Source organism: Drosophila subpulchrella, chromosome X (assembly GCF_014743375.2).
Source record: "Drosophila subpulchrella strain 33 F10 #4 breed RU33 chromosome X, RU_Dsub_v1.1 Primary Assembly, whole genome shotgun sequence".
NCBI lineage: Eukaryota > Metazoa > Arthropoda > Insecta > Diptera > Drosophilidae > Drosophila > Drosophila subpulchrella.
The window spans coordinates 5,874,922-5,901,212 of NC_050613.1; the positions used below are offsets into that span (position 1 = coordinate 5,874,922).

General features: G+C 39.8%; 2 protein-coding genes across 15 annotated transcripts in view; one reads left to right on the plus strand and one right to left on the minus strand.

Moving 5' to 3' along the window:
* LOC119557975 (voltage-dependent T-type calcium channel subunit alpha-1G) overlaps nt 1-26,291 on the minus strand; it is a 103,388-nt gene that overhangs the window by 60,390 nt on the left and 16,707 nt on the right. For all 14 annotated transcript variants that reach the window (XM_037871052.1, XM_037871045.1, XM_037871044.1 and 11 more), the window contains exon 3: nt 20,143-20,172. The gene's annotated coding sequence lies outside the window, so the exon portion shown is untranslated. The remainder of the gene's footprint in view (nt 1-20,142; nt 20,173-26,291) is intronic.
* On the plus strand, nt 7,568-8,443 carry LOC119558377. Its single transcript, XM_037871894.1, has one exon. It carries the CDS (start codon nt 7,568-7,570, stop codon nt 8,441-8,443), a length of 876 nt encoding a protein of 291 aa, XP_037727822.1.

The following is a 26,291-nucleotide window of genomic DNA, read 5'->3' on the forward strand; positions in this document are numbered from 1 at the left end:
AAGCCAACCAAAAAGTATTCTGCCAAATTTGGCCATCTTGACCCTTGGCTTACCGGCCACAGTTTAGAGTGTTTCGGTCGTTTTAACCCAGTTTCTGTGGCCGTCATAAAGAGTCGGAGCAAAAAAATGTATGACAATTAGGCTCAGAGCTCAGAGAAAGCCAACGGGCTCTATGAATAACCAAAGGCAAACACAGTACCCAAATGTGCTGAGACTGCAGCCGAAAGATACGAGAAACGAGAGCCGGGATCTTGTACAATTTCTGACACATGACAAAAAAACCTAAGCCAGACTCAGAAACAGAAACAGAAACATGGAACTGAAATATGGAACCGGGGAGGGATTGGGACTCAAGTTGCTCACCTTGAGACCCGCTCGCTGGCCACATGACAACTGTCCCAGCATTTTGACCTAGTGCTAAGTTAGAACCGAACAAAACAAAACAAAACGCACACTTTTGACCTTTGCCAGTGCAAGAATATGTGTTGGAATGTAAGAAAAACATGGCCCAGCACTTGTCTACCCTTTTGGCATCGTCTTTGTTTGGCCCACAGGCCCAAAACTGGCAATAAACTTGTCTATTTAAGCACATGCCACAAAAAGAGACGGCTAGATGCACGGTTAGAGGTTGGAGGTTGGAGGTTGGATGTTGCGATGGAAGGGTAACTATGCCAAGACATTGTTGGGCCCTTTTTAGAGCAGTTCTCATTTCTTTTGTTCGGCGTGCGTCTGTGTGCGGCAAGGCAAGCTCAATTTGAATTAAATTCAATTTTTTTTTGTTATTACTCTGCATTCTCTGTGCAACTTCAAGGTTGCCAATCTAACCGAGTTGCGAGAGCAGAGGCAGCAGCAACAAACAGGCAACAGCCTTTTTGGATTTGCCAGCGGCCATTAGGCAAGATACACAGATACAAATACATATACAGATACATATGCAGACGCAGATACAGATGCACCCTCTTACAACGCATTTTTCCCCTTTTCGGCCAGTTTCTGAACAAATCCCACGCTCGGGTGTCCTGATTTCTCTCCATCTGTCTTTAAATACCCATTACATTGCCAGGGTATAACGATTATTAGATCAATAAGAAGCTCGGCAAATTATTTTAGAATTTTGGATTGTAGGTAAAGATAACTAGACCATTAAAAATGCTAGAATAATATCATTATACATGAGTTTAGGTAAAGTCCATTAATAATATCAAATGAACTAATTTTTTAGATATAATACTATATTTCTAAAATACCACTATAAATAGCAAATCAATATTAAAAGCTATAAATATCTTAATGTTTTGAAAGAGTATCCCAAATTGTTTATTCTTATATTTTCTTTTTCTTTTAGATTTTCAGTGTTTTTTTTTCGGTTTTGCCCCACTTTCCCCGTTGATTCTTTTTCGCTTTTTGCTGCTTTCAATCTTTTTGTTTGCATTTTTGGGGGCCCCCCGGTAGATGCAGATGAAAAGACATTCCAAAAAGCTGCCTTGCAATTAAGAAATTTGTCAGTTCGCAGTGCAGCCAAACGAAATGGAATGAAATGCAATGAAATGAAATCAAATGAAATCAAAAGAAATGAAATGAAAGGCATTCAATTGAACTGGGGGGGGTGGGGGGGGGGTTTCTAGCGAAATCCGTGTGCCACAAAGGCAGTCGTCTAATGAGCGCATAATTAAGGCGCACAAAAATTCAACCGATGATGATTCGGTTCAAGTTGAGCTATATGCACATTTCATTTTGAGTGGTGCCAAATGGGCCCGGACCTTTGATTATGATCATAACGATGATGACGATGATGGCTTTCTCGGGCGGTGTCGTTGTCCTAAAACTGGGACGTAGCCAACTTTTGCCCTGCTATCTGCCGCACTTCCGGTTTCCTGTGACACTTCCCCACATCCCCCCTGAACAACAACAACAGCAGTGGCTTCCTGTACATCGTCTATGCCATTATGGCCACTTGAGTTGATGCCAAAGCTGCCATTTGTTCCCCCCTCTCACCTCTCCTCTCTCAGCCATAAATGTTTTGTTTAGTCCTGTTAGTCCTGGCTGCTCCTCATCCTTCCTGAATGCCAATGCCACCATTGGATGTCATTTTTCGGCTCTTTGAGCGCACAAGTTGCCACGATTTATGTGCAACTCCTGCAAAATGCTAGCAACTTTGGCTAAAAGCAGCCATATCGACTAAGTGCATTTGGCCGTTTTGCATATTTGGCACCAGATACTGGACTTTGGGCCCACAAAAAAAAACTGTATTCTCCTTATTATAACACGGATAGATAAAGCTGTGTAAGAGAGTTTTTATACCCTTGCAGAGGGTATAATGATTTCAGTCAGAAGTTTGCAACGCAGTGAAGGAGACGTTTCCGACCCCATAAAGTATATATATTCTTGATCAGCATCACTAGACGAGTCGATCTAGCCATGTCCGTCTGTCCGTCTGTCCGTCTGTCCGTCTGTCCGTCTGTCCGTCTGTCCGTCTGTCCGTCCGTTTCTACGCAAACTAGTCTCTCAGTTTTAAAGCTATCGGGCTGAAACTTTCCCAAAAGTCTTATATCTTTTGCAGGTAGTATATAAGTCGGAACCAGCCGGATCGGACAACTATATCTTATAGCTCCCATAGGAATAATCGGAAAAAAAAATGTTAAAAAATTATATCTTTGGTGTTTTTTAACATATTACCTCCTTTCCTTGGAAATAACATTTTTTAATTAGTCTTGAATTTCGAATTAAATTTTATCAAAATCGGAAGACTATATCATATAGCTGCCATAGGAACGATCGTAAAATTGGTGGGAAAATAATATAAAACAAATTATAGCTTCGGTGTTCCTTAACATATAACCTCCTACGCTTGGAAATAACATTTTTTAATTAGTTCTGAATTTCAAATTTAATTTTATCAAAATCGGACGACTATATCATATAGCTGCCATAGGAACGATCGTAAAATTGGTGGGAAAATAATATGAAACAAATTATAGCTTCGGTGTTCCTTAACATATAACCTCCTACGCTTGGAAATAACATTTTTTAATTAGTTCTGAATTTCGAATTAAATTTTATCAAAATCGGACGACTATATCATATAGCTGCCATAGGAACGATCGTAAAATCGGTGGGAAAATAATATGAAACAAATTTTAACTTCTGTGTTTTTTATACCCTTGCAGAGGGTATAATGATTTCAGTCAGAAGTTTGCAACGCAGTGAAGGAGACGTTTCCGACCCCATAAAGTATATATATTCTTGATCAGCATCACTAGACGAGTCGATCTAGCCATGTCCGTCTGTCCGTCTGTCCGTCTGTCCGTCTGTCCGTCTGTCCGTCTGTCCGTCTGTCCGTCTGTCCGTCTGTCCGTCCGTTTCTACGCAAACTAGTCTCTCAGTTTTAAAGCTATCGGGCTGAAACTTTCCCAAAAGTCTTATATCTTTTGCAGGTAGTATATAAGTCGGAACCAGCCGGATCGGACAACTATATCTTATAGCTCCCATAGGAATAATCGGAAAAAAAAATGTTAAAAAATTATATCTTTGGTGTTTTTTAACATATTACCTCCTTTCCTTGGAAATAACATTTTTTAATTAGTCTTGAATTTCGAATTAAATTTTATCAAAATCGGAAGACTATATCATATAGCTGCCATAGGAACGATCGTAAAATTGGTGGGAAAATAATATAAAACAAATTATAGCTTCGGTGTTCCTTAACATATAACCTCCTACGCTTGGAAATAACATTTTTTAATTAGTTCTGAATTTCAAATTTAATTTTATCAAAATCGGACGACTATATCATATAGCTGCCATAGGAACGATCGTAAAATTGGTGGGAAAATAATATGAAACAAATTATAGCTTCGGTGTTCCTTAACATATAACCTCCTACGCTTGGAAATAACATTTTTTAATTAGTTCTGAATTTCGAATTAAATTTTATCAAAATCGGACGACTACATCATATATCTGCTATAGGAACGATCGGAAAATTGGTGGGAAAATAATATGAAACAAATTATAGCTTCGGTGTTTTTTGACATATTATCTTATACTATTGGGAATATCATTTTTTGTGTTTTTAAATTTAATAATTATAGCTGCAAGGGTATATAAGCTTCGGCTTGCCGAAGCTAACTTCCTTTCTTGTTTAAAAGTGACTTTAACTTGCAATAAAAACGGGCTAGACCCCATCATAAAGCGGTGTTACCAATCATAGACGACCTACCCTAGATCCATTTTTAATTCCCTAGATCTATAATGTCATGTTTAGCACAATCATTGCACTATGAAGACATTTGTTAGACAACATAACATTTTTATGCAAACAAAACCGCATTGGAAGTTAAGTGATTAACAAAAAAAAAAAAGAGAGAACGCTGAAGTCGAGTATCTCGACTATCAGATAACCGTTACTTAGCATTTAAATTGAAAATTGATAAAAGATAAGTTAAAATGTTTAATTGACCGCTTTAAAATTGCAATACGCTTCGAAGATTCGCAAAAAAATCGCATTAGTATACCCTTTCTTCTCTACGAGTAACGTGTATAATAATTAATATATATTATTGATTTCACAATAACATAGGAATTTGAAAAAGTGCTTAACGCGATCTATTTTTATACCCTTGCAGAGGGTATATTGATTTCAGTCAGAAGTTTGCAACGCAGTGAAGGAGACGTTTCCGACCCCATAAAGTATATATATTCTTGATCAGCATGACTAGACGAGTCGATCTAGCCATGTCCGTCTGTCCGTCCGTTTCTACGCAAACTAGTCTCTCAGTTTTAAAGCTATCGGGCTGAAACTTTCCCAAAAGTCTTATATCTTTTGCAGGTAGTATATAAGTCGGAACCAGCCGGATCGGACAACTATATCTTATAGCTCCCATAGGAATAATCGGACAAAAAAATGAAAAAATATTATATCTTTGGTGTTTTTTAGCATATAAGCTCCTAAGCTTGGAAATAACAATTTTTAAATAATTTTGAATTTTGAATTAAATTTTATCGAAATCGGACGACTATATCATATAGCTGCCATAGGAACGATCGGAAAATTTGTGGAAAAATAATATGAAAAAAATTATAGCTTCGGTGTTTTTCAACATATAACCTCTAACGCTTGGAAATAACATTTTTTATTTAGTTCTGAATTTCGAATTAAATTTTATCAAAATCGGACGACTCTATCATATAGCTGCCATAGGAACGATCGGAAAATTGGTGGGAAAATAATATGAAACAAATTATAGCTTCGGTGTTTTTTGACATATTATCTTATACTATTGGGAATATCATTTTTTGTGTTTTTAAATTTAATAATTATAGCTGCAAGGGTATATAAGCTTCGGCTTGCCGAAGCTAACTTCCTTTCTTGTTTTCTATGATACTCAGCCGAATTTATCTATTTAATTTTTGTATTTATATGTACTAAATCGTACTAAAGGTTGGGTTCCTGTTTCCTCACTTCCTGAGAATTCAGTTTAGTTAACCAGCTGCTTGTTGCATTTTTGGTTTAGCAAGTTTCCTGTTTTCCCCCGCCCTGTGGCTCCGTCGCGTGTCCTTCGTCCCTCGTCCTCCGCCCGCAGCTTAAATTACACACTTCCGTCCTTCTTCCTGGCATTCTGTTCTCTGTTCGCAGGCCGTTCAACTTCCTAAACGGGTTTGTCAGTTCGCCTGCATACTTCCGGAATACGGAGCCCGGAGTCCGGAGTCCGGAGCACGAGCATCTGGTTCTGCTGGCCCATTGGCAAGCTGTCCTGCCCTGCGCCGAACTTATGTTTAATAACTGGGCCCAAAAAGGATAGGGGCTGTCTGTTTCGACATTATTAGTATTCTAACAAGGGAAGTGCTGCTGTGATGCGAGCATTATCGGTTTATGTTCGCTTCCGTTTATCGCTTTTTACCAAACTAATTAGGATATATATATATATTGTAGGAAATGGAGAGCGAAGATCTTGGCATCACTTTGTTGGCATCTAAAAATGTGAAATCCCACACGTTTTTAGCCGTTAATAAATGCTTTAAGCGACTATTATTTTTATACCCTTGCAGAGGGTATATTGATTTCAGTCAGAAGTTTGCAACGCAGTGAAGGAGACGTTTCCGACCCCATAAAGTATATATATTCTTGATCAGCATGACTAGACGAGTCGATCTAGCCATGTCCGTCTGTCCGTCTGTCCGTCTGTCCGTCTGTCCGTCTGTCCGTCTGTCCGTCTGTCCGTCTGTCCGTCTGTCCGTCTGTCCGTCCGTTTCTACGCAAACTAGTCTCTCAGTTTTAAAGCTATCGGGCTGAAACTTTCCCAAAAGTCTTATATCTTTTGCAGGTAGTATATAAGTCGGAACCAGCCGGATCGGACAACTATATCTTATAGCTCCCATAGGAATAATCGGACAAAAAAATGAAAAAAAATTATATCTTTGGTGTTTTTTAGCATATAAACTCCTAAGCTTGGAAATAACAATTTTTAAATAATTTTGAATTTTGAATTAAATTTTATCGAAATCGGACGACTATATCATATAGCTGCCATAGGAACGATCGGAAAATTTGTGGAAAAATAATATGAAAAAAATTATAGCTTCGGTGTTTTTCAACATATAACCTCCAACGCTTGGAAATAACATTTTTTAATTAGTTCTGAATTTCGAATTAAATTTTATCAAAATCGGACGACTATGTCATATAGATGCCATAGGAACGATCGCAAAATTGGTAGGAAAATAATATGAAACAAATTATAGCTTCGGTGTTTTTTAACATATAACCTCCTACGCTTGGAAATAACATTTTTTAATTAGTTCTGAATTTCGAATTTAATTTTATCAAAATCGGACGACTATATCATATAGCTGCCATAGGAACGATCGGAAAATTGGTAGGAAAATAATATGAAACAAATTATAGCTTCGGTGTTTTTTGACATATTATCTTATACTATTGGGAATATCATTTTTTGTGTTTTTAAATTTAATAATTATAGCTGCAAGGGTATATAAGCTTCGGTTTGCCGAAGCTAACTTCCTTTCTTGTTTAACACAAAAAAACTGTTGACAAACTTTGATTTACTGGCCATACATGGTCAATGACGTCAAAGCGAGGCTATGACGTATTTGCAGTTCTAATAGCAGACGGTTTTCAACACTGTTTGTGAAAGCCGAAAAGAGAGCGACAAAAGGCGCTTGGTTTCTTTTAGACACTGAAACTCAGTGTTGGAAAACTTACAGTGTTTGAAATCCATACAGTGCGCTGTTAGCTTTTATGCATGTATTGTGCAACTCACGCAATTTTATTACGCTGGGTACCGTTTTTAATTACTAATTTTTTTTACTAATCGGCATAAAACATTCACGAAGGTATATTTATTAAGTAACACTGTGAAGGGTATCTGAAAGTTTATGTTGAAAAAGCTAACATTGCAGGCCTTGAACGTTAATTCAACTTATATTAACTATTAGATAAGAATAAAATCCAAAGCTTGGAAGTATGTTAACTTGACATATTTAATGAAAACAAAACAGCTAACCCAATAATAATAAAACAAAAAGCGAAAAAAATACCAACCAATAGATGGCAGCTCTATTCCTGTGTGAAGCACTGGTCAGGTTAAATTTTGACCACAGTACGGGTCAGCAGGTCACACCAGGTCAGTCTATGCAAGTCATTCCGGCAATCAACGACGAACAATTTCCTTGCAAAACCTTCGAGAACAATTCAGGAATGGAGAAAACCTTGAAAAAGCAGTACCTTCCCGGAGCCTTTGGCTGGGCGCAGTACGGAATCATCAACATACCGTATATCTATCGCAGGTCGGAAAAGTACGTATCCTTACGTATGTTATTTGCGGAACCGATGCTCTTCAGATGCCAAAACTACATGCATCCGGATGTCTTCGCCTTTTGCAACCATATGGCCAGACTACCTATCACCTATTCCGAGATGCGTCTCCTGAACGAAATCAATCGCGACCACTGCGATGGTCAATTTAGCACCAGCAACTTCACCCTACGTGATACCATCATCCGTATAAGTGACGCCTATGAGTTCTACCTGTTCATGGGCTTTTGCTGCAACAAATTGACCACCGGAAGCAAGTTTCCCTCGGAGCGGTGCAGTTTTATACGCGCTGCCGATAACTTCGTGGTGCCCTACATTGTGCGAAATAACCAGAAGATTATGCCGATCTTCTTCTTCACGCGTGACTCTGGAGCCCCACAGTCCAACGAGGAGCCGATCACTGGATGGGATCTGTCTTACATGAAGTTTTGCTGCCGTCTACTGGGCATACGCGAGGAGTACTGCTCCGGCAATCGTTTAACTGCCATTTCTTTCGATGAGGTCGATGACGCTTTTCCCAGCGGAGAGGATTATGAGGAGTGCTGGCCAAAGAATTTTAGAACCGCCGAGTTGTTGTTTGACCGTCCAAACGTATTTCTCAATTATTAAAGGACCTGCTATGGATATATGACATAGTTATATTCAGATGTTTTATTATTTATTGTTTATTTATATATTCGCATTCAAGATGTGGGAACCAGACTATTAGATTCAAATGAACAAAAAAGGAAACTAGTTTCGGCAAACTGAAGCTGGCAGCTTAAACACAAAATTAATGTACCGATAGTTCCTATGCCATTGAAACATAGTCACAAAAAACCGAAATTCTTTAATCTGTAAGTATTGATATACAAGTGTGTAAGAAAATATGTTCCAAAACAACGAAGCTATAATTTTCCATCAATTTTCCGATAGTTCTTTTGTAAACTCTATTACATTATTGTCCGATTGAAAAACAACTTTATTCGAAAATCCAAAAAGGTCTGTTACCAAGAGTAGAAGGGAATATGATCAAAGGCAACAAAGCTAAAATTTCGCTATTATTATTTTGTAATTCATTTTCCGATTGTTCTAATGGCAGCTATATGATATAGTAGTCCAAAAAGAAAACCAATAAATAAAATATATCATAAGATGTGGGCAAGCTAACTTTAAAAAAGCGCTTCCCAGAAAAGCGTGTCTATAGATATATAATGTGTAATCTCTTTTAAAGATCCAATTAATATGTAGGTACATATATGAAGGGTTACATATACGTTTGCATTTATGTTTCTCCTGCCACCGACACAACCTGTTGTTGTGGCAGCCACTCAGCTGTTATACAGTCGCTTTTTGAGAACAATTTATGGAACTACGCACCGTCACAGCGGTTTCTTGGCAAGCTTCTCTAAACTTTTGCCACTGCATTTCCTTTCCGTTCCAACTTTTCCTTTCCTTTCCGAAGAGCCACCACCCACCGATAAAATAAAAGGCACCCACCCACACCGTAAAAAGTTTTGGCTCATGGCTGGGGTTTTCTTGGTTTTTGTGCCAAAAATTAATTAGGCTAATTAAAATGCTGGCATTGGAGGCGGATAAAGTTGAGGACGGAGCTCAGCTGGAGGAGGTGGTGGTGCCAAAAAACTTCAAGTTCAAAGTTCTTCTTTTTGGCGGGGCACTTGGCACACTTGATTGAATGAAAATTTTGCCACCTGTCGGGGCGATCGGGAAGAGGAAAAATTAATTAACCTGGCCGGCAAAGAAGAAGTGCAGCTCCTCTTAAATCTTCCTAAATATCTTCTCTTTTTTGTTTTTGTTCTCTTTGTTGAGAAAAACAATTGGAAAAACTCGAAACTGAAAATATAATTAAGCTGTTTTGCCAGACAGTTTTCGTTCCGTTTTTGGCAGGCCTCTGGGCGTCTTGAAATCAATTAGAGCATGTCAGTCCAGTCGTATTCCGAGAATTGGGAACCCAGGATGGGAATGGGAATGTAAAAGTGAATGGTTGGGGTCACCACTTTGGACATTTGGGGTCACCACTTTGGACAGTCCGGGCCGCGGGTCATTTGCCATCTGCCATGTGAAAGAGAGAGAGCGATAAAATGAGAGAGAGGAAAAAGTAAGAAAAGTTGTCCCAAGTGCGACACTGCCATTCGCGTTTTTTCACGGCCTTTTCCCAACCAACCCACCCACTTTTCACGGGCTTTTCCACGCATGGCCGCCGGCCACTTGAGCTCCGGTTTCAGCTGCTGCTCTGCAATTTATACTTTGGTTTTCATTTAGGTGTCCGTGTGTGGGTTGTTGTCACACTTTTTGGGGCGTGGCCATTTCGTGGGGAACGGTGTCGGAAAAACCCTACAGCTGGATGCAAATGTACCCACTTAAAACACATAGCTTTTAAAGTGCTCAAATCGAACTTGGACCATCGAAAAGTACGAGTGTGCTTGCAGCTTATACGATTTAATGGCACTTGACCAAAAGTTGCCTTTACTTTTTTTTTGGTCAGCAGTCCTTTTACTTTTTCCCTTTTGAGAGCTCCTTTTCCGATGTTAAGCTATCTTTTTCATCGGTATTTAAATATATCATCTTTATAACAAGAATTAAAGAATTAAATGCTTTCTATCATGATTTTTCCAGCTTTTTATTTATTTTTGTTAAATAAGATTTAAGCTTTGGCTTTTGATTGAGGGGTTTGTTTTAAATTTAGGTTTTTTGTTTAAAGGCAAATTAATTACGACATAATATAGTTAATATATAGCTTGTAGCTGCTAACATTTTTAAAATCATATTATGAATCAGGGACCGAAAAATAGCAATATTTGCGGTTGTGAAAAGACTGCTCTGAATTTTTAAAAATTAGAAATTGGAAATCAAAGAAAATATATTAACCTGTCAAGAAACAACCAAGTTTGAAACACAAAGTAGGCCTTTAGAAATTAACACTACAAATAAATATTATTTTCGGATCCTGTTCTGAGCTCATGGTTTCCTATTGACTAATCCTATAAGCCAAAAATATCCATACTCTTATTAAGTAAGGGTAAAATTTATTTGAAATCGTTTAGTACGCTTTTTGCCATTTCTGGGAATTAAAAGATTTAATGGTGGCTGACTGATAACTTGAGAGTCACCAGAGATGTGCCCCCTCCCCCCATTCAACTGTACCAGTCAAAGGTCAAGTGCAACTTCGATTCGCCAGCAATTTGCCATCGCCGCTCGTCTTCTGTTATTTTGCTCCTTTTTTTGGCATCGTTTTGCTAAATGCCTTCATTAAAAGCGGCAAGTGCGCAGTATGCTCCCAAAAACGCAGCCAGCGACTCCGACGACCTTACCTTCTATGCAAGGTTGGTGGTGGGCGATGGGCGGTGGGTGGCTTCAGGTGTTCCCAAAAGGGGGCGGGGCTACGAAGCAAAAACAAAGAGCACGTGCAGCACAAAGGCGGCTAAAAGTTCTTCAGCCCGCAAAGGTAAGAGTTGACTGTCTGTACATAGCGGAAAAAATAAATATCTGAAATAAGAAACTTTTTCTGAAACCTGAGCTTATTGAAGGAATTCGTATTAAATTTCGTATTTTTCAGCTAAATAATTAAATATCTTATTAAAATAATTGCTTTGAATATTTATAATTCCTCGTAAAATCGTTAAGCTCCATTTACAGCTCGTTTTAGCTCAAAGACAATTTTTTAAAAAACCATGTGCAGTGGGAAACATTAATTAACTATACTTATATTTTTCCCAGTGGACGTGTGTGCCAGTTGCATGTGGACAGTTGACATTGCCGTTGTGGAGAAGCCTTTTCCAAGGTGGGCGGTGGGTGGCAAAGGGTGTCGAGTGGGCGGGATCGAAGCTGTTGTTGTTCTGGCCCGCTTCCTCGGGCTCCGCGCCGCTTTGTCCTCCTATGCAGCATTTCTAAGCCAACTGACAACATCAAGGGCTTGCCATTCGGTCCAACCGCCCCACCAACTCACCCCCGCCACCTATTTTCCACTTCTTTTGCAACCAAAGCACCCCGTTTACCACCCCCTCTCAAGGCAATTGGCCGTGTCGCGCGGGGCACTGTGAAATAGGCAACACTTGTGGAGAAATGCGGGCCTTGCAAAAGGGTTTGCCATCTGTTGATGCAGCCAGGGGGTCGGTCTCACCCCACACAGTCCTATCCCCTTGCAATCAAGGCCGCGGCTGTCATGCACACATGGTCCCAAAATGGAGCCTCCGAAAGGTGAGCACTCCGAATCCGTGATTGGATTTAATAGCGAAAAGCTTTCCACGTGCGTCTCCCGATTTTCGGTATGTTTATGTCGGGGCTGTCAGGCCAAAAAAAAAAAAACAAGAGAAAACGATATAGTCGACGGCCTAGACTATCAGATTCCCGTTACTCAGCTAACAAACAAAGCGCCACCTATCGTTCATGCCTAGCGGCTGTATACGAGATTTCACTAACACGCCACATAACGTGAAACCTTCATCCCTCTCGCACTCTATTGAGTTTGCTAATTATTAATATTGTTTGGATATAACTTTTTAATGAAGGCTCCGACTTGAATAATTCTGTGCATGCAGATGGGTATTGATAATAAGAACAAAATCTCATTTAAATTCTTACAAAATTGCACCCTGCTGAAACAAAAAAGAGACAAGTCCCAACACTCTAACTCTTATAGTTTCCGAAACCTCAGCGTTCATACGACAGATCTGTTGGGAATTACCTGTAACTTAAATTATATTTTCCTGTTCCTCAAATTTAAATACTGGATACCTATTGATACCCAAAATATGTATAAATTTTAAAATTTTTTTAAATGGTATTAATATGAAAGCAAAAAAACATTTCAAGCTCAAAAATGCACAACGTTTTGGCTTACAATACAAATGTAGTGTTTTCTAATAGCTGAAATCTTCTGGGTAGTGCCTATAATTTAAATATTATCTTCCTGTACCTCAAAATTAAATATTGGATAGCAATTGATACCCAACATATAATTGTTTGTATTTTTAGATTTAAGAAAAGTCGTACTAGATGTAAGAAAAATCGCCCAAAATGTAAGGAAAATACATGCCTATTTTTAGACAAATTCCACCCTAGTTTGTAACCCAACCGGCATTTACCCCCGTTTTCAGGCGATTTTCCTTGTTTATAAGCGATTTTACAGTAACATTTCTATGAGTGTGTCTGGTGGTCTACCAATTAAAACCCCGGGAGCCGTATCAGTTTCCAAATTAATTGCTCCATAGATGTACATTCATGCATACATACCTCCCACCGAGCATTTTCCATTTGCCAGCTGTGAGAGAACATCGCATCAATTAGATGATCGCAACCAGCAATCAAATCAATGGCACAAAAGACCCCGGGCAGAAGGAGGCCGACATACCACAGCCCGGAGCTCGAAAGGATCCAGGATTCAGAACTCAAAACTCAGATTCGGATTCGGGCGAAATGGCGGGGGGAAAGCAGTTAGCCAGGTGCATTTATCAATTTAGCTGAGCCCCGCAGCGCAAGTGCCAACAATGCCGGCCAAGAGACACAATATGACACGGACGGGGGTCGGGGGTCAGTGGACGGTGGACGGTGGACGGGGACCAAGGCAGCAGCAGTTTGGCCCAAACAATGAAGGCTAACAAACTAAAGACGACACGGACAAACAGAGAGCCATCCACCGCTACACAGAGAGAAATGTGAACGAATCTCATCAATTTGTTGGTACTTTTTAACTATAAGAAACGGATTGTCTGATACCTTCTCTCGTTTTAAATATGCTTATATAAAATAACATATTCTAAATAACAAGCTAAGATACGCCTGTGCTATTTCGGGTCTACCAAATAGCTAGAATATCTCAATATTATATTCCAATATGAAAATAATACCCTTATCGGGGGTGCGAACTGAACAAGAAATGGGCTTTGAAATCTTTTAAATGGGTGCCTAATAGTATGCTACTATATATTTAGAAATATGATACTGCATTCTTTTAGATTGGGGTGCCAACTAACAGGGTTTTGAAATCATTTATAAATTAGTCTATTGGTATTCTTCAACAAGATACAGTATTAGGTGATTTCAAAAAAAATATACATATTTCTTATATTATAAACTTTAAAAGGGATTATACAATATCTCAGAATAAGTGTTCCCTTTTTCTCTCTGTGTTATAGCTAACTTCCGGCAGTTTGGCAGGCACTCGGCGCAGTTGCATTCGTTTCTAGCCTAACAATGGGCACCTCCAGCTCCATGAATCCTGGCCCTGCACTTGCACCTTCGTCTACACCTGATTCTGTATCTGTATCTGAATCTGAATCCTGCGAGACAATGGCCAATTGTACGGCCAGGCCAGTCCTTATGCGAAAATTGTAATTAATGCCTGGGGCGACTGGAATCTTGGATCTTGGACAACTAGGCATTGTTTGGCCCACAGATACAATGACGACATCACAGCACCCAGTTACTTTTGGCCCTGGCCCTAGACAACAAAAACAAAACAGAATCAAAAACAAAAACAGAACAACAAAATTGCAAAGCACAAACTAAAAACAGGCCAAGAACAAAAAAACAACAACTTAAGCAGAGGGCTCCATCATCACAGGTCGTCATCCCAGTTCGAAAACTGGCAAACGTTGATGTTTCCATCGAGAATGAAATGTTTTATTAAAGCCCCCTCCGAAAAACATACTGCCAACGATGCCAAAATCGGATTATACATACATATATGCATTTAGAAGCTGAATCGTATGCATATATGTATACAGCTTAGGGGGAAATGTGTGTGTGTGTAGATGTGCGACCCGGAAAATATTTAATATCTGGTGAATATGGAAAGCAATCGCCAATTTCCGTTTTTACTACCCCTAAAACCCATCGAGGTATTCTTCTGAAATTTAGTCCAACTAAATTGGCTTAGAGAGTGAAATAAATATGTTTAACATTTATCGTTATTTTATTTCCACAACTAGGAACATTTGTCAAGTGGATGGCAAATCTCTGCGCTATTAAGTGATTTTAATATAACTAAATCTTTCAGGACATAATGAATATAAATATATATACACCCTAGCATGGATTTAAATTTGCCTTATTAGTATAAATACTAAATATTAAATATTTGACTTATTTCACCCTATTTTTCTTCCCTTAGCTATTAAGTATAGATAGACCCAATCAGCAAGATTTGTTGTTTTTATCAGAGTATACGTAAAAAATAGAATAAACTGATCAATATTTTTATACCCCTAACTCGTAGAGCAAAAGGGTATACTAGAATCGTAGTAAAGTATGTAAAAGGTAGAGGAATGCGTTTCCGACCCTATACATATTCTTGATCAGGATCACCAGCCGAGTCGATCTAGCCATGTCCGTCTAACCGTCTGTCTGTCCGTCCGTATGAACACTGAGATCTCGGAAACTGTAAAAGCTATAAAGTTAGGATTTGGAATGTAGATTCTAGAGCTTCTTGCGCAGCGCAAGCTTGCAAGCAGAGAGCGACGCTCACTCAAATTTTTGAAAAATTTAAATGAGATTTTGTTTTGATTATCAATGTCCAACTATATGCCAAAAATTGTTTCAATTCGGGCCAATCCTTAAAAAGTTATAAGCAAATAAGGTGATAGTCGATGGCATCGACTATAGCGTTCACTCTTGTTTTTAAAACTGGAAATCTTGGCACATTAGAGCCAATTGTTCTTTTGACTACTATAAATGTATAGTCTACAAATCACTGAAGCAGTTCTTTGAATCATTAAACTAACTGACATCTCTGGCTCTTCTCATTTATATTGATGCGCTATTAAATTCAATTAGTTTAATTTTCATTGAAAACGAATGCAAGACACAATAAGTCACTTTTCTGGCCAAATTGTTACCATTTCGGCAGTTTATGAGAAGTGAAAGGCGGGAAAGTAGCAAAACACTTTGCCAAAATCAATAATTACTCGTTTAAATATCACGCATACGCCGCCTTGACCACACAACTGTTGACAAAACTGTTGAATACCCCGGCCTCCTTTTTCGCCCTGTTCCCCAGAATCTTCGGCCGGTTTTGTCAATAAATCAGAACTTAATTGGCATCTAATGTGCAATTCACTGGCCAATGCAGCAAAATGGCCAGCAATGCATATTTAATGGATCTGCATTATACTGATATTATTTGGATGCTAATTACAGTCAACCAAAGTGGGCAAAAACACCAGGCAAAAGCCGCAGAAAACAACTGCTGTTGTATATATCCACCGGATTTGCCTCCCGCAAAAAAAAAACCTCAAAATCCCACAAAACACCACGGCAATTTAATTTTCGCCCAAATGTTCTGCCACTTAATGCAATATAGCATTTCGCCCACACTTCCCTCCCAACACGATGGGCAATCAATAAATCTAATGAAAATTTCTTCGCCTCGGCCTGTCAACAAATCGAACTGGTCCTCAGTCTACACTTGGCGAAAATCTTAAGTTGCGGCTTGAACAAGTGTCAATTGTGTCTTTAAGTGAAACCTTATCGTAGACCAAATGTAATTTATTGATAAGCCAAGTGAGCAAGCAGGACATGGCCACAAAAAACACTGCCACAAGGAGCTGAGGATTATAGGAAATTTTAAACCATATTTTTTGTGAGGACTTAAAAAGAGATTTATCATTTTGAAGGGCTTATGAAAATCTAAGCGATGATAAATGTTAATCAAATTAAAACTCCATGTACAGGGCCATAGAAAAATCTTTAATATAATCAGCATTTTCCCAACATTTTCCAAAAAACAAATTTTATCCTTTATTGTAATAGAAAAGTTTAGATTGACCAAAGGAATCTATTTAATGTATTATATATCAAGGACTTAAAATATTTTTAAAATAAACTTATAATAATTATTTATACTTTTAATTTTAGTTTCTCATCAGGAGAAGGGGTTCTTTAAATTAGATTATTAAGATGGAGTACTTTGTTGGCCGCCATTCGGCGCAGTGCACGACCACGACCATGTCCTTGCCCATGTCCATGTCCTGGCTCTCCGGCTTAGCGTGCAATTCAATTAAAGTTGCATAAGGCCATCGGACAATGGCTCCTCCGCGCTCTCCTCCGCACTTTTGGCCAAGTGAAATTTCACTTTGATTTACCCCACACACCCCCCTTTTTGAGCAATCTGCCGCCCAGTTTTGTGACAAGAATGAATGAACAATGGCTTCGGCGTCCTTGGCAGCCTGGGGCCCAAACATTGGGATGAAAATTAACGATTTCGGTTTTGGCTTCACAGCCCTGAAAGCTGAAAGCACACACATATTAAATTACCAAGTGGCAAGTCAATTGGCGTATGTCAGCGTGCCACACAGGAGGCACACACATTTGCCACACTTGCAGCAGCAGCAGCAGTCGCCCAGAGTTGCCAAGTTAAATGAAGTCAAAAATGTAAATTTCATTTGCCGTTTGAAGATGGAGAATTTTCGACACCGCAAAAATGGAGGGCCGAAAGACGCAATTAGGGGGCGGGGAGCGAGTGTGGGCGTGGCTGTTGGCGGTGCCAAATTACAGTTACCAGCTGTTGCGCCAAAGTCGGAGGACTTTGTCTACGGGGCCCCCGAGAAAACCCCAGTCTTACCATAAGCGTAGACCCCAAATGCACCCCTGCAAACAATTTCCGCCAGCAACATGTGTTTCCAGTTTCCTACCGCACCAACAAGCCCACAGATTTTGGCAAGAGAATCGATAGGAAAACGTAACGAAGTACATAGAATACCTGCTATATAAGTATGCTCCATACCTGAAAAGTTTACTGAATTACTGAATTTACTGAACAGGAATAATAAAAAAAAGGTATGATTAAATCAAACTACACTTCATTCAATATGTATATAGTCAATCCAACTAATGTATGGTTACTTTATGTGGATTAAAAGAGAGTGTACTTTATTTGATATACACTTTAGGGAGAAACACAATATATATATATTATATGCCTTATCGGGCTGGAATCGCCTAACAGTCCCATACCTTCCTAAGAACCCTGTACACCCTTGTCCCCAACAAATACCCGGCATAAATATAGGAGCCGTAATGAATTTGTTGGAGAAAATCTGCTGAAACGCATTTTGCGGGAAACAGCCAGTAAATGACAAAAGACATAATTTCATAATTAAGTGCACAAGACAGAGGGAGATAGATGGAGGGGAGAGAGAGAGAGAGAGAGAAGGAGAGCTATCGACAGCGAGAAAAGAGAATTTTCCTTTGTTTTGTGGCCCATTAGCAAGTGGACTAATGGTCTACCAAAACCGGCGAGCTTCTGGCTCAGCTCGTAATTAATGGCAAACGCAAGCGGCAGGGAAAATGGCTGGGAAACTTTCCCGGCAAACACTGGGAAATGAGGCAATTTCCCAAAACTCAGAACTTCGAGCCGAGCAATGGCAGCGAGTTCATTCTTCAGTCTGTCAAATAGAGATTCCTTAATTGTCTGGGGGGCTCGGCTCGGAGGGGATCCAATGTGGATTCAATTGGGCGAATGAAGTATGCATGGGCAAAAGCTATAAATCGGTATTGCTCAGATATGGCATTTTAATTACAACTGACTGCAAATCCAACGGTTCAAATAGATGAAATATAGCAGGTGATCTAGCTAAATGGGATTTTGATTAATCAGTTCTTGGGGTTGATAATTTCTTAAACCTCTATAGATATTAATATTAAATATAAATTGCTTGGTATATGTCTGTATACATTTATAAATATACATCTATATAAAATGTTCTGTCCATTGAGTTGATTAAACAATCTTGCCATAGTTACTTACTCAACCGACACGAGAGTGATCAACATGCATGTCTCACTGATTGGTGCTCGTTTAACCCCCCGTGAAAAACCCCGGAAAATCCAACAAACATGTGTTCCATTCTCCGCTCAATCGAATTGTTTGGCGGGAAAATAGCTGTTGCTTTTGGCATCGGCTTTTACATTGTTTTTTGTGCTGTTTTTTTTGCCAGTTCCGCATTTTGCCCAATTGGAAAACAGATCCATGTGCATGGGGAATGCGAAGGGGGTGAGGGGACTTTTGGTATTGCGTGGGACTGGTACTGGGTACTGGTAATGGTACGAGTACGATATCGTGGCAGCTGCGTCATTTTGGCATTTGGCAATAAGCAAATAAATAAATAAATCATTTGTGTGCATAGCCAGCGATATATATCGCCCGATATAGATATGGCTAGGAATTGATATGGTGGTATATGGTGGGGCTGGGCATGTGTGCCATCCCACTGAGTGGATGTGCACCACCTTTCACTTAAAAGTGGCGGAGGAAATGGAACTTGACTGCGTTGACAGCAGGCGGCGCCAAATCGGCTGACTGCCAGTCCTCCACCTCCGCAAAAATGGCACACATGGCGTATGCTCGATATGCCTCCTCTGCGATTATGAATATGTTTTTCCAGGGGGCCACTAAACATATTTCATGTCGCCTGGCACTTTTATGACTCACATACATTTGTTTGCATCTTCGTAAGAAACTATATTTAGGAATTTAACAAAGCGTCAAGAGAGTTTCCCCATTTGCGGGATAAAATTAAAGTAAACCGTAAGAAAGTGGAAGGGAAAGCGTATTTTTGAAAGCAATTTGGCTAGTGGCATTTTCTTTTGTATATTCCCGATTCCGTTTTTCCACATCATCGTCGTCGTCGTCGTCGTCGCCTTTCAAGTGTCCATCAACATGTTTGACAAGTGCGCTGATTTGGCCACCTCACTCCAAGGAACATCCCACCCAGCATTGTCTGTGTGAGTCATTATTTGGCCATGCTTCCAATTTCCGCTGCCCAACCATACCATTCCCATCCCCTTTCAATTCCCGATTCCGATTTTCTCACCCGGAAGTTGTTAGACGGGCCAGGGCCATGTTATTTCGGCCAGGGCTCCAGCAACCCTAATGAATAATGCAAAAGTCTCTCTGGGGGGCACCGAGGTGATGTAGCAGGTAGCCCCCAAAAAATAAAGTTGAAAAAACTCCCAACGAAGGCGGGAGCGAAAGGCAAACTCTCACCAATGAAATATTTAAATCGAATCCTTTGCCAGATAAGGGAGAAAATATTTCGTGTAGACTGCTTTAAAACTGCAGACGATGATCGCCTGTCCACTGCGCTTCTCGCTGAGATTATAATCTTAAGTTCGTCCCATCAGTGCCCTTCTCCGCACTTCTAGTCCGCTCCACCTAAGCAGTGCTCAGCAAAAGCAATTTAGAAAATATTTTATGAATTAGGGCCCTTCTCCGCGCTTCTCACTCAGAACACTTAAGCTTGTTTCATCAAATCTGTTTGAAATCTATGAAATTATAGAAACGCTATAGCATTTCATGATTAAATACTTACATTTTCCAAGCTCAAGAAAAGATGTAGACCCTGTAAAGATTAATCAAAAATGTCAATTTGGCAGTCAAAGTAATTTGAGATATGTTGTAAACAATTTATAAAATATATAACAGTTAAAATGTATCTAACCCCTGTAGTTGTTTTTTTATTTGTGACAACCCCAATCTCAGTATTTCTTTATGCCCTCAATTCGACCGATTGTTTATCAAGTGTTAATCCATTGGTAAATGAAACCAAGAACTAGTTAAACATTTCCCATTTCGGGACAATTAATCAAATATTTTTCCATTGAATTTCCACGAGAGTCAAGCTGACGGGAGACAAATGTTGAACTAAGCCATATCACATGACCGTGGCCCAGGTTATTCTGGGTCCCGTCCCCGGGGCATTAATGGGCCAACTGACAGACAGCCCGATTGATGGATGACACGTCGGGGGAAGGGGGTAGAGCGTATGGGGGAGATAGGATGGTCTATTCGAGTTATGCGTGTTCAAGTGTGAGGGCAAAAACAAGGAGCTATATGTATGTTTTGCTAGATACAACCCCCGTTCGTTCGTACACCCATATATCTCAGCTGATGCCTCTCGCTTGTCATAAATCGCATTTGTGCATTTGCATTATATGCAGCTCGTTGGTTGCAATGAGCAACAATGTCAAACTTACTGCCGCCATCGCCATCTGCATGCAAATCTGGCCGGGATGCTATGCAAATCCTGTTTTACAGTCACCAGACTATGACTACGACTATATATAAATGTGCTGTATATGCATGCTTGGCTTAAGACCGAAGTCTGGTCTATATCTATACGGATATAGGGACTATATAGCTAGACGGCTACATGGCACCATCTTTGGCTTTGGATTTGGCTAGGGGACTGGGCTTTTATTTTGATTTTATGGCATACGACGGACATAAAATATGAATGGATTAACGCACACACTCGCACGCAGACATGCACAATGCAGCAGGCAGGCGACAAATGTGTCACTTTATAATCGTTCGACGTCCTTAAAGATTCTTTTATACGCTTTGGGTTTGAGAATGTTCAATCTATTAGTATCGTTCTCTTATGTAAATATTGATAAGTGATATATGTATATATAAATCACAAAATATACTGGATTTCAGTACTTGAAGAATGGATTTTATACTAATAACTGTGGTGTTTCTGCTGAATAGCCCAGCTGTACAGATAAGTGATATATACATAAATCACAAAATATATTGGATCTCAGATCTTGCAAAATGGATTTTATACTAATAATTGTTGTGTTTCTGCTGAATAGCCCAGCTGTACAGAATGAGAAGCGCTGAGAAGGGCGCCAATATTTTTGTTCGGCGGATTTCGCACATGCTTGATTTAATTCCCGAGACTTTGTGAGTATGTCAATGTCTTAGTTCCTATTTCCTCAGCAGCCTTTGGGAAAATCTTTTGTCTCCGTGCAGCGCTTGTCTGTGTGTGTGGTCTGGTGTTCGTTGTGTGCATGTGTATCTGTGTGTGGCGCTTGTCATTTGTTTATTTTATGGCACATCGCCTCGTGTGACATCATTCAATTGACATAACGATGACGGCGCGATCCTATCAACTTGCTTTAAAGGTGAAGCGATGCTTTTCTTAAAATTTTCCTCTTTTCCATTTTAAACGCAATTCTCTACTTGTCACCTTTGCCGCCACACTTTTCTTTACGGACAGACGTCTCAATTTTTTTATTCAGCACTGTTTCTCTTAAAGTTTTTCTTTTATTTTTGGGTTAACGCCTTGAGCGAGCTGTAAACAAAACCGCAGTGAGTTCTCCACATATACATACAGTAGAACTTCGAAAACGAGAAATAACATTCGTTGAAAATGTATTTACATTCCCACAAATTTATACTTAATTAAAATGTATACATTTTCGACAGATCAATTTTGGGGTTTGATTAATGATCACAATTTTATTTTCACACTATTAAAATCAAACAAAATTTACCGAAGCTTTACTGTACTTGCACTTTGTATATTCACCTGTTCTCCTCATGTTTTGCACCCTGCTCTTTTATATTTAACTGGAAAATTTTGTCCCGAGCTGCGGATTTTCATGTGCAAACTAATTGGTCTGCCCTATTACCAGCCAGAGGAAATGGTTTCCAAAAAGGTAAAGTTCATCAAAAACGTGACTGGCTTAAAGTGAACGCTGGGGCGCATAAATCAACAATAAATGTTGAAGAACAAAACAAAAAATGTGGGAAAAAACCATACATTTTTGTATTTTTTTGGCTGCGTTTTCTGTTTGGTTTGCGGAGAACGTAAGACAGTGGCGGCGGAAGAGGGGTCAAGAATGGGGAGACGAGACCCAGTTTGCAGAGTAAACAAACGGCAAATGAAATGCCGCCGCCGACGTCCGTCGACTGAAACTATTAAAAATGAAATGGGCTCTGCGGAGAGCACCATCGCCCCCTTCCATTCGCCCAACGCCGCCCCTGAATCAGTACGAATCCGCCCCCCTTGTCCAGTTGAATGGGCGTGGCATGGGGACAGTGGGCCTCGCAGACGATGCCGCCGTCGGCCTTTTGCATCTATAATGCATATAGGCACGCAGAACGGGCGGAAGGGACATGGGCGTGGCTGGAGAAGGGGTCCTAGGACCGGGGTGTTTATCTATTTACTCATATGCATATATGTACAGCAAAGCACATATATGTACACACTGCAAGGAGAAATGTCTGGTGATTCGTCATCACTTTTTGGGTTACCTAAAAGTATGCAATAATCTGTTTTGCTCGCTTTGTGCCATTATCTTAATTGGTTTTGCTATCTAAACTGTGCAGATTCTAAGCTTGAAAATGATGAAGAAGAATTTATGAAATTCCCATAACGCCGCCAGCTTTCACGAAAGTTAGACAAAGCTGAGACTCTTAAAGTTTTCACCGCAAAAACCTTAATCTTTTGTGAAAGTTTTTCAACGTGCTTTAAAGCGGTCACATCTACGAAAAAGTTTTGCTTTAAGTGTACACAATTTTTCTTTTTTTTTATTTAGCTCAGTTTGTTTTATATATGAGTTTCATACGTTCATATCTCCCCACAGATATGTTCATTTGCATACGCTTTGCACATTGCCAGGTTTTCCAAGCGTTTCAACGAAACTTCAAGCATTATGATGACCTATATACCACCGTATATATGGGCAGCAGTATGCAATAAAAAAAAGTGCGTTTCAAAACAATAAAAAGTGCTATGTATGTCGATGTATGAATCATCAATAAATAATTACAAATACATTTTGATTTTAATTGAATTTTTTTGTCATAAAAAAAGGGGAATTTAATTAATAATGTCCCCTGTAATTGGTTAAACTGAATACCGAGTGTTAAACATTTAATATTGGGAACAAATGTTTGTTCACCATCATTCATGAAACGCACTGTACCCCTGCTGCATATTATATATGCGACAGATAACTGCACTTGATACTGCACGGCAATAACTTGGCTAAAAGAGCGCAATGAGCCAGTGTGTTTATGAAATATGCAAATGACACAAAATCGCACGCACTTTGCAATTCCATTTTGGCGTTAAGCTACCTGCCACTTAAAATTTCTCCACCTTGGCCACTTTAAAGACCAGTGATTGCTCCGATCGATGGATCGATTTATTGAACCTATGTAGAGGGGCTGAAGTGAAGTACTCGTCCCAAGTGCAAGGTTAAAATTCGGACCATGATTGATGGCGGAAAATAGAAATGGAAACCCTTTTAAGTGGCGCAAAATGAGTGGGAATTTGTCTGGGAATCCATGTAGATGCCAGGTCATAAGTCAAATGGTAAGTCCTCCCAAAGATCTCTTCTGGAGTGTTCAGAATTTACCATTCTGGGGACATCTTTTAACTCGTACACCCCTCATTAGAACCCCCTCCCTTTTTTTCCCCGCTGGGTAAACACCAGATGAATGCTTTGTGTCCGGCGTTTGCCTAATTTGTTTTTCTTTCGAGTTTAATTTGAAACCTGGACAACAACGTCTTAGCCTTGGTCCTTCGGTCTTGGCCAACGCAACAGTTTGCTTTGTGCAAAGACCAAAAGCAAATTTTCCTTTCAGTTTTCCATGGGGGGAAAGAAGGATGGAGTGGAAAATGCTGGCGCTGCGTGCTTGGAAAATGTGTTTATTTAGGATAACTTAACTGATTGTTGTTCCTGCTCTCGTGCCCATTCTTCTCGCCAACTCGCTTGTTGTTCTTGGCCAGTTGACAATTGGCCCCGGAGAAAAGCGAAAGCGGGCGGACGAGAAAGTGGGCGAAAGTGGGTGGCTGGCAGGACAATGGACACTCTAAGGCGCGCCCCGTGCACACAAAGCGCATTGTGGGAAAAGCAGCCAGGCAGGGCAACAACAAACTGAAAGAAACAAGTTGGGAGCTGCTACATTTTCCCTAGTTTCGGGACTAGAAGATACCTGGTATTTAAAGGAAACTACAAGCAAGGAAAAGCGAAAACCCATTGTTGTCGAATTTCCACAGCCGAACAATAGTTATATGGCTTTGGTTGAAGAAATGCCCATTGAACTCAGGAATGTGTGTTCTATCTTTTGAAAAACTGTGGCCTAGTATTCAAGTTAACGAAACATAGAACTCCATATAACATTCTGACATACAAAAACTTAAATGGAATTTATTTTAGTCCCAAGAGATTTTCTTAGCTTAAGTACTGAGCCCAAATGTTCAATTTTAAAGTGAAGATATAACATTTTTTATTTTTTTTTTTTTTTTTAATCTTTAAGAGCTTGGAATAATGGATATACTCCACCGATCCCTGATTGTCGGGTACTAAAAAGCAAAACAAAGTAGAGCCAACAAAACGGCAATGACAACGGGGGGAAAATGAATCCGCGACCTCTGTTAAAAAAAAAAATTCGCAGCCAACTGACCCACAATTTCCGCCCTCTTGCCCCCGACCCCGCCCCCGCCCCCGCCCCCGCCCCCGCCCCCGACCCCTCCCATTCCATTTCCACTTTGTTGTTGCTATTGCCGCTCTGTAATAAGCAGTAAATACGCTGAGAGCAGCGCAGTCGAGGGCCATAAATCAACGGATGAAGAAAAGGGGGCGTGGCAGATCGGAAGGCGAGGTGGACGGGGTCAAAATAAGAGATATAAAAAAAAGGAGGCGAGAGCAAAAAAAGCAAACGCGCTAAAAGAAATCACAGTAATTAATTAATATGCCTGGGTGTTTGTGTGCGTTGAGTGGGCCTCATAAATTAATTGCCGACGCCTTTTGTCTGGCCACGCCCACAGACAACATGGCCCCCGCCCCGCCCACTGCAGCGCCCTCTGCCGGCGACCGACAACAGCACTTAATCAAAAGATTCCTTTGCTTTTTTCACACTCCTTTCTTGCATTTTAATTGTCGACATAAGTCGCTTTGCATTTGTTGTTCTTAGCTGTTAAATTTTTTTATGACCGGAATTAATATGGTTACCACGACAAAAGCTGCACGCTGTGCGGCGCCAACCGAGCGGAATTCGTAATGGATTTTTGTGGAATTTTGTCAAACAAAAGGAATTTAGAGAATTCATATTCTGAATATTGCAAGCGTTGTCCCCTTTCAAGTGAGGCACGCAAAGTATGTGGAAGGATACAAAAATGATTTAATAAAAAAATTAAAAATTATTTCTTGATAAGAAGAAGTAAAGGGCATACTCATTGAAGCCTAATTTACTTATTTGCGGCTCCAAATTTCAGAAGAATGCCTTTGGTATCTCAAAAATACACTTCTAAAGTCCAGTTCATAAGAAATTAATTTCTGCCTTCGCTGTAAGAAACTAATACAAATTTAAGTCTTTGATATCTTATAGTCTATATTACACATTTTTTTAAAGTTTTTTATAGTACATACATTTATTACCACACATGCATATATAAATCCTAACCAAACAGAGAAAACTGCTTTCCCTAAGCAGTTTCCCGCTTGCAAGCAGTGCATTATGATTAGCCTAGGTACATTTAATCTTAATGCGCCGTGGAAGCTCTCCCTCGAGATGAAAATTTAAGCAAATTATGCCCATCGCCGCACCGCTGGCCAAGGGAAAAGAATAAATCGTGGCAACATATTTGGCCCGGAATCATCTTCTGCCCGGGGCTAATCCCACCCGATCTGCGAGCACAGGTGCTGCAAGTCACTCGTC